The sequence below is a fragment of the Scyliorhinus canicula genome, chromosome 13 (genome assembly GCF_902713615.1).
Source record: "Scyliorhinus canicula chromosome 13, sScyCan1.1, whole genome shotgun sequence".
NCBI lineage: Eukaryota > Metazoa > Chordata > Chondrichthyes > Carcharhiniformes > Scyliorhinidae > Scyliorhinus > Scyliorhinus canicula.
The window spans coordinates 155786599-155799952 of NC_052158.1; the positions used below are offsets into that span (position 1 = coordinate 155786599).

The 13354-nt window shown below is 46.6% G+C and overlaps 1 protein-coding gene across 1 annotated transcript in view; it reads right to left on the bottom strand.

Moving 5' to 3' along the window:
- LOC119975669 (IgGFc-binding protein-like) overlaps positions 1 to 13354 on the bottom strand; it is a 140148-nt gene that overhangs the window by 64590 nt on the left and 62204 nt on the right. Inside the window, 13 exon segments of the mRNA XM_038815451.1 lie at positions 851 to 935; positions 1229 to 1485; positions 1574 to 1711; positions 1966 to 2246; positions 2660 to 2946; positions 3050 to 3430; positions 3534 to 3710; positions 3846 to 3937; positions 4045 to 4606; positions 4965 to 5563; positions 5926 to 6203; positions 6343 to 6626; positions 6717 to 6961. Coding sequence (XP_038671379.1) covers positions 851 to 935; positions 1229 to 1485; positions 1574 to 1711; positions 1966 to 2246; positions 2660 to 2946; positions 3050 to 3430; positions 3534 to 3710; positions 3846 to 3937; positions 4045 to 4606; positions 4965 to 5563; positions 5926 to 6203; positions 6343 to 6626; positions 6717 to 6961 — 3666 coding nt within the window.

Sequence of the window (13354 nt, forward strand, 5' to 3'; positions counted from 1 at the left end):
GCTCAAATAATCCATGTTAGAAACAACTCAAGTCAACTTTCCAGACTAGTTCAATGTGGAAAACAAGAGAGGACCACACATTACGGAAAGAGATACAGCAAACACAAAAACTAAAACCAGTGCTGGACACAGAGAGGTTCTCAAACTCAAACAACCTCAAACTCAGGGCTCAATCTCAGGGGGAAGGCAGTGATCATTTAAGATTGAGATGAGGAGAAATTACTTTATTCCAGGAGTTGTGAATCTTCAGAATTCTCAATTCCAGAAGCTTGTGGATTATCCATCGTTGAGAATACTTCAGGCCGAGATAAACAGACGGCGACCAGATGGAATGGCACTGGTGGGGTTCTCGAAGGGATGGGAGGTCCCCAGCTGCATGATGTTTGGGCAGGGTGGTACCCTGGCACTGCTGGTGCCACATGGGCACCCTGGCATCGCAATCCAGACACCCTGAGGGCTGCAGCCTGGCACCCTAGCAGTGCCACTTGGTGCCACCTGCAAAGGTGCCCAGGTGACAATAACATGTGGTAATTTTTGTGCACGCGCCATTGGGCCCGGATATTGGGGCGGGGGGGGGGAGCGTGGCCGGGGACTCTCCCAAATTGTGTTCAGGCTGAGAGGGAAGGCTGGGAGTCTTTCATGGGCCGAGACGATGAATAGCCATGTGTTACTCAGCACTGCGAGTGCCGGGAAACAGGCGGCTAAACGCACTCGCTAGCGGGCTTTGTTCCCTTTTGGGAGACTCGCAACCATGGTCTGCTCCTGCTCCAATTGCTTATGGTCTCGTCTTCATCAATGTTTTAGTCACAAAGTCAGCAAATCACAATATACATCAGAAAATGAGTCAAACCTCCACAGCATCCAATATGGAAGGAGATGTCGTCCACAGCAACATCACTGCGATAGTCATTGCCCCGGACTGCTTCAATGAGGATCTGGAAGAGAAAGCATCACAATAGCAGCAAGCAAAAGATGGCAGCGGCAAGTCAAACAATACAATTTCACTATCTTCCTTCCAGTTACACTGGAAAATAGCATGAATACATCAATTCTCTATTTTGTTTAAGCAACCAAAGCTATGTATTCTGATTTATAATCAGCAAGTTAAATGTGAGCACAAGAAACAAAATTGCAATGTGATTTCTGAGTAAAGGGCGCATGTTGCCCCGAGTTTATCACAAAACAAAAATGCAAAAACAATGACACAAATATTATCCACATAATTTACCTGCGAATTTCCCGAGAGGTGTAGGCCCACTTCTCCTGCAATCCATCTGTTTCCTTTATTTCCTGTCTCCAGCCACATTAGCACTGGTATCCCACCTTCAACCTGGTAAACTTTCAAAGCCATGCTGTGAGCTACTCCATACATGTGGTACCAGAATCGCAAGCACTGAGCGCCTGTCTTTTTGCATGGAGCACTGGCCAGTTGTGCTCTGTCTCCTTCACTGCCTTCATTGCCTTCGAGGTAGATGTAGTAACCACCTGGACACACAATTATGCTCACTGGTTAGAAACAAATCATCTGCTCAGTCAACACCTCGTGGTAAGGTAAGGATCTCATATCACCTACCTGCAGTGGTGTGGTCATAAGACGGCCCGGTGTGGCTTGATGGTGTTGATCCACTGATGCGTTTCCAATCAAAATTGTCTGTCTTGGATTGTGTCCAATTGCACAGGTCAACATCAAAATTACAGTCCCATGTACAACCTGCGTGTTTAATACACAAAATTTTTAATGCATGCAGAATTACCCAGAAATTAAACCAGTTAAAACCATCACAAGGAAGTTCCGTGAGAAACACAATCAACTCACTTAAGTCAACTAAACGCAGACAAAGCTGATTATTAATAATAGGCGTGTGCTTTGAAGGGAAATTGTGTCTTTTCGGTACAACTATTCAGAAGGATTGAGAAACAAAATGATGGAAAAGAACAAGTAAAGATACGTGATTTCAAACTTACTTTTTTCAACACAGCCACTCTGTTCCATCCAGTCTCCCAGAACAACACCAGCTGCTTCACAGGCTGAAGCATATGACCCCAGAGCACTGCACAGCAACACAGAATCTCCTCCAGTGGCACAATGATCATACACACAGCTTTCAAAGTACAACTGAGGAGGGATAAACCAGTGACAATCTTTGAAAGGGCCATTGCTTGCCAAAATTATTTTGCAGTATTCCTCGGCCTCTTCATTTGATGATGGCTCACAGGTGTGTGGTGGTGGAGCGGTTTGATTACACCTGTGCAAGGAAAGTCATGTATGATTTCTGTCCTAAATTAGAAAATCTCTCATTTTAATTCCTCCTCCAACATCAATGCACAGACAAAGAAAATAATACAGGTGCTGTCAAAATCTTTCCCACTAAAGACATGATGTACTTCTGTTACGCATTAGTCATATTTCAAAGTAATATGTACCAATACTGGATGATCCATTTCAAGTCTTCACTGCAAACCACAGAGATTGAACAGAACTAAACGCACCCGTTCATGTGGACATTTACAGGAATTTGCAGACTTTCCGCCAAGTAAATCAGTCGTTTTTACATCAACCAACTACTCTACTTACTGTCATAGCTCCTCAATCTCTGCAGAACTCTTGCCAGTTGCATTGCATTTCCTTAATTCACAATACGGTGCAGGAAATACTCACAGCCAGTCATCATCAGTAACTCTCCAGCTGTTTCCAAACTGATTGGAATCCAAGGCTAGAATTCCATCACTCATCAAGAAGTCATCGAGCTGGTCATCAGTATAGGTACCACACAAGCCACACAGCTGCCCTTTGTACCTCTCATCCACCATGACAAACAGTTCGGTATCGCCATTAAACTTCAGCTGAAGACCAAAGTCTGTCTGGATCTTAACAAATGATCCTGCCATCGATAGCCTTACTGAAGGATGGGGATTCACAGGGAGCTCAACCCTCACCCCATCCACCTAAACAAAACATAACCAAAATTAGTAACAACAAAGACAGGGACTACCACTAATCAACAGTACATTAAGTCAGAAAACTCTACCGATCAGAGAGGTTACTCACATAAACAAGCTTATGTTTCCTCACTGCAACATGAAGGTCATCAAGTCGCAAAGCAATGGAATTAATAGCAGACCATGTTGGGCTGCCTCTGTGTTCGTTCCTACTTGTCACAGAAAACTGCACGGACGTATTTCCACAAGTCTCAGTCACAGTATAATTGCAGGCACCCTGGAAGTGGTACAGTTTCCTGTCAAATGTGGTATAGTGCGGGTCACCGTAAATGTGGCACTTTGCAGTGTCTGCTCGGTAACATCCCAAATTTCCATCCTGCACTTTGCAAATTTCCTCTGCTCCACAAGACGCTGCTTCACACTCTATGTGGTCATTTCCAGAGCATCGGCAACGCTTTAGACATCCCTCTTCCCAGAACATTGTCCGTTTCTGGCAGACAAAGAGCAAGGGTTATTTTCAAAATTACTACATACTCCTCATGTACAAGAAGCAAAGGGTACCAAAAACACTTACAACTGCTGGGAAAACTTACTTCATAGTATTTGTTGTTGTAGACGCAGCCACAGTTCTCCACAGCCACACAGGTGCTGCCACTGAGAACAGACCCCATGTTACACTCACAGTCCTCCACACAAGGCTTGCTGCAGTTCTCTGGGGCAAAACGATCCGTGCATGTGGCAGGACAAGCACTGGCACATGCATGTAGTGGCTATTGACTTGACAGTTGACATCTGAAAGCAAAGAAGGTACAAGAAAAGCTTCAAGGCTTCTGAGACCAGAAAATGTTCACAATTATACAGTCAACCGAGAAGGAAGACTCATGGAGAAAAAGCCACACACATACTTTGGATTTCACTTGGATCACAAGAATTAAAAATATAAAATCAAACACGTGAACAAATTGAACTAAAGTAACTTGAACAGGAAATCGCAAGTCTGTAACAAAATGAACCATCTCACACAATATCACAAAAACAGAGACTTTTCTCAGGTGCAATAAGGAAATATTCAAGCGAAAACACCAGCAGCTGGCAAATACATACGACAGAAAGTGGAGTTTCTCCAGGGTGGAATAGTCACTCCTGCATTTTGACACGCGTCTGCATAGATTTGGAGAGCATTGCACAGAGCATCTTGACTTCCTGCCAACAGGCACAGCTCGACAACACAGCTTTCAAAGATACCAATGGGATTTATTACAGAGTGGCATTTTACAAATGGACCTCGTTGACTGGTGATCAGACCACAGAAACCATCGCTTTGGTAGAGGTTCTCGTCAGCGGGCTCACATTCCCCAGGGTTGCCTGGGTCACAACCTGGATCATCCGGTGGCACCTTCCAGCTATTTCCCAGCTCATTCGAATCTTTGGCTTGCTCTCCATCGGGTTTCATGGAATCATCTTTTCTCAATCCATTATAGTTGCCGCACATGCCACAAGTCTGATTAAAATATCTGCTTGGCACTTTCACTTCCACCGAATGATCAGTGTCATAGGAGACACCAAGCCCAAAATCTGTCGCCAGGACCACGTATCTTCCACTCCTACTCACGCTCACGGCACCATTGACTAGGGTCACGGGTAATGTCATCCACACTTCATCAACCTGAACACAAGAGGAAAATGGAGATTGAACAATACCTTTTCTAAAACAGTCCGGCATCCTTTCACACAATAACCCAACAAACCTGAACAGTGATCTGACTGCAGGAATGGAGTAAGCACCTTCCTTAGCATCTGATTGATGCACATTTTACACTGATTCACAGCACTGTCTTTAACTCTATATACAAATGGAAGATATCATATTCAGCATTATAACACTGCCAAGACTGCACAATATATTCCTCATCATTCGCCTCCTATTGTAATGAAATAAACGTTCCAATTAAGGAACGATTCGGAATAAATTCAGTTGAAAATGCAGAATTTTAGAAAACGCAACTTAGCAAAAAGACACTAACCAACACACGGTGAGATTCCCTCTTTACAATCCAGACAGTATGGCCGTGAACAGTTACTCGAACTCTCTGAACGTAAGATACTTTCGCGTTGCCCCGATTTTCATTTTTCGCTTCGACGTTAAAGTATGGAAGAGACGAGGAATTTGTGCACAGCTTGGCGATCGTGTAGGTGCACGTTCCCATGAAATGATGGGTCGCTTTGTCAAACGTATTGTAATGTGGGTCATTATGAACTCTGCAGATGCCATATGCATGCGGGTAGCAACCAGGAACTCCGTTTTCAACTCCGCAGAATGAATCCGTAACACAGCCAGAACTCCAGCACACTAATTTACTACCTGCAGAAGGACATTGACACTTCGTTGAACAGGTATCATCCGTCCAGAATTCAGATCCCACCGGGTAGTGTTTGTCCTCAGACCAGCAGCCACACTGACCGCTTGGCACACATCTGTCATTGTAGAAAACGTAACCTCTGTCACACACACAGCCTTCTACACATGGCTGGGAGCAGCTGGAAGGAGCATTGGGATTGACACAAGTAGCTGGACAGGCTGAGCCACACTGCTGATAGTGACTATTCACTGCACACTTCAAAGCTGTAAAGAGAGTTCAAAAGGTCTTGTATTATTTTTGTAATAAATCGCTGCCATCCAACAGTTTATTTTCAGCCAAATGAAAATCTACAACGTGGTGTACAACACATAGGTCCCAACCGGAACTGCCAATCATGCCAGTCCCAATCTGGGCAGGGGTTTAAGAGGTGATTCTGTGAGCAGCAGCAGCTGAGCCTCCGCCCATTACCAAGGGAGCTTGTATTCCACAAGTCCAATGGGGTGATCAATCAGGACGCCCTATGGTTCTCGTAAGGGTTATTGCATAGTGGTTCGAAAGTACCTCGTGTTTATATCTCCACTAAGCACAATTTATACATCAAGCAATATAGCATCAAAACACTTACGGCAGAAAGTCTCATTCCTCCAAGTTTCCACTCTCACTCCCTTCGACTGGCATGCATCTGCGTAGGACTGCAAACTACTGCACAGAGTCTCCGTCTGCAGGTCTAATGCACACAGGTCGTACACACAGTCACCAAAATAATCCTTGGCGTCTATAACAGAGTGGCATCCTTTGAAAGGACCACGTGAATCCATGATTATTCCACAGTAAGATTTACTTTCCAGGATGTGCTTTTCATCATCAGTACAATTTGGTTTGATGCCAATGTCAGGAATACACCTGCAAAAACAGCAGCATCACTAATGAGAAACGGTTAAAGCTATATAAAGTCTGCATGCGAATGGCATGACTATGGTCATTAACAGCTTGCAGCTTTAGGAACTAACAGAAACAACCTGAACACTTCCATATAGTGTACCTTGTATCATTGTGAGTTTGCCAGCTGTTTCCCAAGCTGACAGAATCGGGCTCCATCGCGCCATCTGGATTGAGGAAATCGTCTGTTCTGTCGTCGTTATAGTTTCCACACATTCCACACACTTTCCCCTTGAAGACACTGCGAAGGGTCACCTCTGCTCGATGCCTCCCATCAAACCTCACTATCAATCCAAAATCGGTGCTCACAACCACGTACTTTCCACTGAGGCCAACATCAACACCAGAAGCAACTGACACAGGCAGCACCTCCAATTCTCCATCGACCTGGAGACACACAAGCATTGATCAACTGATTCTTCCACAAACAAACCGTTCAATATAATTCATGAAGGTATGGAAATATCGAACTCTTACCTTTACCACACGTCCCTTCTCTAATGTTATTCTGTGATTGTAAACAATAACGTTGACATGTTTGATGTACGATACATAGGCATTCCCTGATCTGTGCTCATTTGCAGCTTCAACATTGAAATAAGGCAGGTTACTGTTGGTGTCACATAATTTTGATAGGGTATATGTGCATGTTCCCATGAAGTCGTGAGCTTGTTTATCAAAGGTATTGTAGTGAGGATCACCTTGCACAGTGCAGGACGATTCTAAAAATTGTAAAACAAATATCAATTTGTGGTACATCTAAGGTCAAATTGGATTATTTTAGACTCTCCCGCTCTTTTCTTTTTCCACATGCTGATTACAGTGTGACTGCTATCTTTTACAACAAGGTATTGTTGTGACTCTGTCAGATCATTAAATCACACAATTCCATCCATTTCTTTCCATCCTGCCAATAATGGACACTCCTGTCATTACTGTTTCCCCATCTATCGCAAGCACACAATCCTGAATGGTTGGAATTCTCCTGATGCTCCTTCAAGTTGTGCCATCAAACAGGTCTGCTGTCTGCAAAATGTATGAAACTTGCTTGACAGCTGAAGAGGTCACTAAGCAGAAGAACAAGTGATACTCACAGGACCACAGTCCAGCAGCAAAATCATACGAGACATCCAAACATATTCATACCACACTTAATCTTCCACAACATCAGAACAATTCAATAACCCATTCAAACTGTGTGGCTAGGGACCTCCGGTGGCGGCCATGGAGGAGTAGGTCAGACATTTGACAGCTCCCCCTTGTGACGGAATTTTTGACCTCTTCACCCATTTTTTTCAAATTTTATTGTATAAATTGGTGGAGAGTGAGACGGTGAGGAGAAATCCCCCACTAGTGTGTGGAGAGATGGACTAGAAGTGGCCGTGTAAGAAGACAAAGTTTATCAAGAAAGACGCGGGTATAGCCGGCAACGTGGGAAAACATGGCAGAGAAGCTGGCACGCGGGGAGACGGTACAGTGGTCGACGGAACAACTGGAGAAGTTTTTCGAAGAATGTTTCGCTAAGCTTAAGAAAGACACGCTGGACATGATTAAGGCATCGATTGATCAGGTGGTGCAGGGTCAGGAAACCCACGGGCATGCGATTCAGGAGGTGGAGAAAAGGCTGTCCGAGCACAAGGAGTATATAACCGTGCTGGAGGCCAAGGTGGAGATGATGAATGGCCGCCAGAAAGAATCCAGGAGAAGCTGGAGGACTTGGAGAACAGGTCCAGGAGACAGAACTTGAGAATCGTCAGCCGCCTCAGGGCAGTAGGGGATCGGATGCGAGGGCTTATGTGGCAAGCATGTTGGAAACATTGATGGGAGCTGGGGTATTTCCACGGCCCCTGGAAGTGGATAGAGCGTATAGAGCCCTTGCTAAGAAGCCCAGAGCGAATGAGCCACAGAGGGCGATGGTGGTACGAATGCACCGGTTCCTGGACAAAGAACATATTCTGCGATGGGCCAAGAAAGAACGGAGCAGCAGGTGGGAGATTTGTGAGTTGCGCATATATCAAGACCTGGATTTGGCCAATAGGCGAGCCGGATTTAATCGGGCAAAATCGGCTCTCTTTAAGAAGGGGGCCAAGTTCGAGATGCTGTATCCGGACTGTCTTTGGCTCACGTTTGAGGACCCGGAATTTTACTTTGAAACACCAGACGATGCATTGGCTTTCATCAAGGACAAAGACTAGATGTGAACTAAAGACATTGAAACTTGGGGGAGATTTGGCGATTTGGTGAAAATCACTTTTACGCTGTTTTGAATAAGCAGTGTTATGTATAATAAGGGGTGGTTTCTGATTCTAAAGTTAACTTTGATTCATTGGGAACTGGGTGCCTGAACAAGCTGATTACTTGGAACGTTACGGGGCTAAATAGGCCAGTCAAGAGGGCTCAGGTGTTTGCGCTTCTGAGAGGACTGAAGGCGGACGTGGCAATTTTACAAGAGACAGACAAGGGGGGGTTGTGAGCCTGTTTAAAAAACGGATGGCATTTGAGGCAGGGAGAACTGTGTCAGACACGGTGGGGTAGGTACATAATGGTGAGTGGTAAGCTGGAGGGGATGCGGGTGATACTCTTGAACGTATATGCTCCAAACTGGGATGATGTGGAATTTATGAGGCAGCAGTTAGGTAAGATCTCAGACCGAGAGTCACACAATCAGATCATGGGGGAAGATTTCAACACAGTCATTGATCCAGAATTGGACCGGTCAAAATCCAGGAAAGGGACGATGCCAGCTGCGGCAAAGCAGTTGAGGGGGTTTATGTAGCAGATGCGGGAAGCAGACGCATGGAGGTTTGGACGGCCAAGAGCTAAAGAGTTTTCTTTTTCCTCCCATGTCCACAATGTATACTCTTGGATCGACTTTTTGTTCTGAGCAGGGCTCTACTACCGGGTGTGGCAGATACCGAGTACTCGGCAATTGCAGTATCGGATCATACCCGACATTGGGTGGATCTACGGATTAGTATGGAGAGAGAGGCAACGCCAGCTATGGAGTCTGGATGTGGGATTATTAGTAAATGAAACGGTCTGTGGGCAAGTGAACAAGACCATTCAGAACTACCCGGAAATAAATGATACGGGGGAGGTCTCTGCAGCAACGGTGTGGGAAGCTTTGAAGGCAGTGGTCAGAGGGGAATTAATCTCAATACAGGCCCATAGAGAAAAGGTGGAATGAGCTGAGAGGGTAGGTTAGTTGGGGAGATACTTCAGGTGGACAGGAGATATTCGGAAGCCCCAGACGCGGGGCTACTGAGGGAGCGGCGGAGGTTACAGGTGGAGTTAGGGCTGTTGTCTTCAGGGAAGGCGGTGAAACAACTGAGGAAGGAAGGGGACAGGTCTATGAGTGTGGGGAAAAAGCAAGTACAATGTTAGCGCACCTGCTCAGAAAAAGGGAGGCAGCCAGGGAAATAGGGAGAATAAAGGAGAGAGTTGGGAACATGGTCCTGGACCCTGTGGGAGTGAATGAGGTGTTTAAGGACTTTTGCAGTAAATTATACGAGCCGGAACCCCCGGCTGGGTTGGAGGGGATGAGGCAATTCTTGGGTCAGTTGAGGTTCCCAAGGGTGGACGAGGAACTGGTGGAAGGGCTGGGAGCCCCAATTGAAATTGGGGAAATGATGGAGGGGTTGGAGGCCATGCAGTCAGGCAAGGCCTGCGGCCGGATCGCAACCCGGCGGAATTCTATAAGATGTTTACGGAGATATTTGAGCCCACTGCTGGTGAGGGCATTTACTGAAGCAAGAGAGAAGGGAATCCTCCCCCCAACAATGTAGCAGGCCTCGATCTCATTGATTCTGAAACGGGAGAAGGATCCGGAGCAATGCGGGTCATTTCGGACAATCTCCCTACTGAATGTGGATGCCAAATGGCTGGCTAAGACATTGGCCACAAGGATAGAGAATTATGTCCCGGGGTGATAGGGGGAGACCAGACGGGATTTGTAAAAGGCAGGCAACTCACGGCCAATGTTAGAAGGCTCTTAAATGTTATTATGATGCCCTCAGAGGGAGGGGAGATGGAGATGGTGGTCGCAATGGATGCGGAGAAGGCTTTTGGTCGGGTGGAGTAGAATTACCTGTGGAAGGTGCGAGGAAAGTTTGAGTTTGGTGAGGGCTTCATTGACTGGGCACAGTTGCTCAACCAGGCACCGACAGTGAAAATGATGGTCCTCCCCAGATTCCTGTTTGTTTTTCAGTTCCTCCCCATCTTCATCCCGAGGGCTTTTTTTTAAACAAGTGAATAAGGTTTTGGGCTTTGTGTGGACGGGCAAAACCCGCGAGTGAAGAAAGTACTGTTGGAGCGTAGTCGGGAACGGGAGGGCCGGGGGAGGAGGAGAGTTGGTGCTGCCGACTTTTGTAACTACTACTGGGTGGCCAAAATAGCCATGATTGGGGAGCAGGTGGTTGGGGGGGGGGGGGGGGGGGGGGGGGGGCGGTGTCGGTTGTCGGGGCAGGTGGAGGCCGGCATCGTGTAAAAATACAAGTTTGGGCGCACTGATAACGGGCATCTCTTGCCGGCCCAATACTCCTCAAGTCCGGTCGTAGTGGCGTCTCTGACAATCTGGGGGCAGTGGTAGAATGGAAGAGAGTGGAGGGAGCATCGGTTTGGACCCCCGATCTACAATAACCATCGGTTTGTACTGGGCAGACTGGATGGTGGGTTACGGAGATGGCAGAGAGCAGCAATTGGGAGAATGGGAGATCTATTTATAGACGGGAGCTTCCCCAGCCCGAAAGCTTTGAAGGATCAATTTGAATTGCCAGCAGGGAATGGGTTTACATATCTGCAGGTACCAGATTTTTTGAGAAGGCAGGTTCCGACCTTCCCACTCCTGCCACCACGGGGGGAGGGGGGGGCGGGATACAGGACATGGTAGTTTCCAGTACATGGGTGGGAGAGGGGAAGGTATCAGATATCTACCAAGAACTTATGGAGTCGGAGGAAACCCCAATAAAGGACCTAAAGGGCAAGTGGGAAGACGAGCTCGGGGGAGAGATAGAGACGGGTCTGTGTGCGGATGACTTAAGCAGGGTGAACACATCCTCATCATGTGCCAGGCTTAGCCTGATACAGTTCAAGGTAGTCCACTGGGCACACATGACGGTGGCCCGGATGAGTAAGTTTTTCGGGGTAGAGGACAGGTGTGTGAGGTGCGCGGGAAGTCCAGCAAATCATGTCCACATGTTTTGGGCATAACCGAAGCTTAGAGGGTTTTGGCAGGGGTTTGCTGCGGCTATGTGCACGGTACTGAAAGCACGGGTGGTGCTGAGCCGAGGTGGCGATTTTTGGAGTGTTGGAAGACACGGGAGTTCAGGGAGTGAAAGAGGCTGACATCTTAGCCTTTGCCTCCCTGGTAGCCCGGAGACAGATCCTACTAATGTGGAGGGACTCAGAACCCCCAAAATTGGAGACCTGAGTTAGTGACATGACTGGGTTTCTCAGTCTCGAGAAAATAAAATTTGTCCGAAGAGGGTCAATGTTAGGGTTCGCCCGGAATTGACACCGTTCGTTGAACTTCGGATAATTAAAATGTCAGCAGAAGCAGATTTCCATGAGGGTGGGGCTAGATTATTGCTTGCCTGGTGGGGGTGTGAAAAATGTGATGGGGATGGAAATGTTTATTGTACCATGTTTACGTTGCCGATATTGTTATTATCATTATAAAAACTACAAATACCCTAATAAAAATATTTTTTTTCAAACTGTGAGGCCAGTTGGTCAGCGAGAAGGAACAAGCCCCTGCCCTTACTGCTGACACCCCGACATCCATCCTCCTCGTTCCCGACCTGATGAAACTACCACCTCCTACTGCGCATATTATATACCTGTGGCCTGGGCCGTACCGTGATGCTGACAGTCTAGTGCTTATCACTGTAGCAGCAACCACGGCCTCCACATTGGTGCTGCTGAGCACAAGAGCTTCCGGCCATGAGCGGCGAAACACCCACCACTGGAGTCTCGATCCCAGGGAAAGTCCCATCACTGGTCCAACCACTGCCTGACTGCCTTGTGGTTCAACAATCTTCCCAAGAAGAGGCAACCCCGGCGACTCAACAAGATTCTACCCGTTGTCTGTATCATTACACGTACCATTCTAACAGCGGATCAGAAAGCACACGGGAAATCAACACAACCACCTGCCTGGCTTCCATATCTTGGTGTTTGCATGATGCTTGAAGTACACCTACCCAATAATTTGCCCACATTGAAAAATTATCAAACTTATTTCTATTCAAAGTTATCAGTCCTTTAAGAAAAATGAAATAGCTTCAGTAATATTTGGACTCAATTAAAGGAGACTGATTAAATGATTTATAGAAATATAGGGAGAGAATTTCTGGTCTCCCCGCGGCGACATGTTCCTTGGCAGACACAAGGAGAATGTGAAAACTCCACATAGAGAGTCACCCGAGGCTGGAATTGAACCCGGGTCCTTGGCATTGTGAGGCTGCAGTGCTAGCCGCTGTGCCACCGTCCCACCCCAAGATTTCCCATTGAATTCACCCGACTACGCCGGGAAGCCCGCGGTAGAGGTGGGGCGTCGACAGGACCGGAAGATACCGCCATCGTGAACAGACGGAAGATCTTGCCCACACGATTGGTGGAAAAAGTAGTAGACTCTAACCAGCAACTCAAAGTAAATGAGATTGAATTAAGAATAGCACAATCCATGTCCCACTTTATATGTCGCCTGCTTTCATTTACCAGTTTCAGGAGTCACGGTGATTGGCTGTAGTTGGAGTGCTCGTTGTGGCTGTTGTGTCCACACATATCTACAAACAAAAAATGGTAAAAGCTCAAATAATCCATGTTAGAAACAACTCAAGTCAACTTTCCAGACTAGTTCAATGTGGAAAACAAGAGAGGACCACACATTACGGAAAGAGATACAGCAAACACAAAAACCTAAAACCAGTGCTGGACACAGAGAGGTTCTCAAACTCAAACAACCTCAAACTCAGGGCTCAATCTCAGGGGGAAGGCAGTGATCATTTAAGATTGAGATGAGGAGAAATTACTTTACTCCAGGAGTTGTGAATCTTCAGAATTCTCAATTCCAGAAGCTTGTGGATATCCAACGTTGAGAATACTCAGGCCGAGAT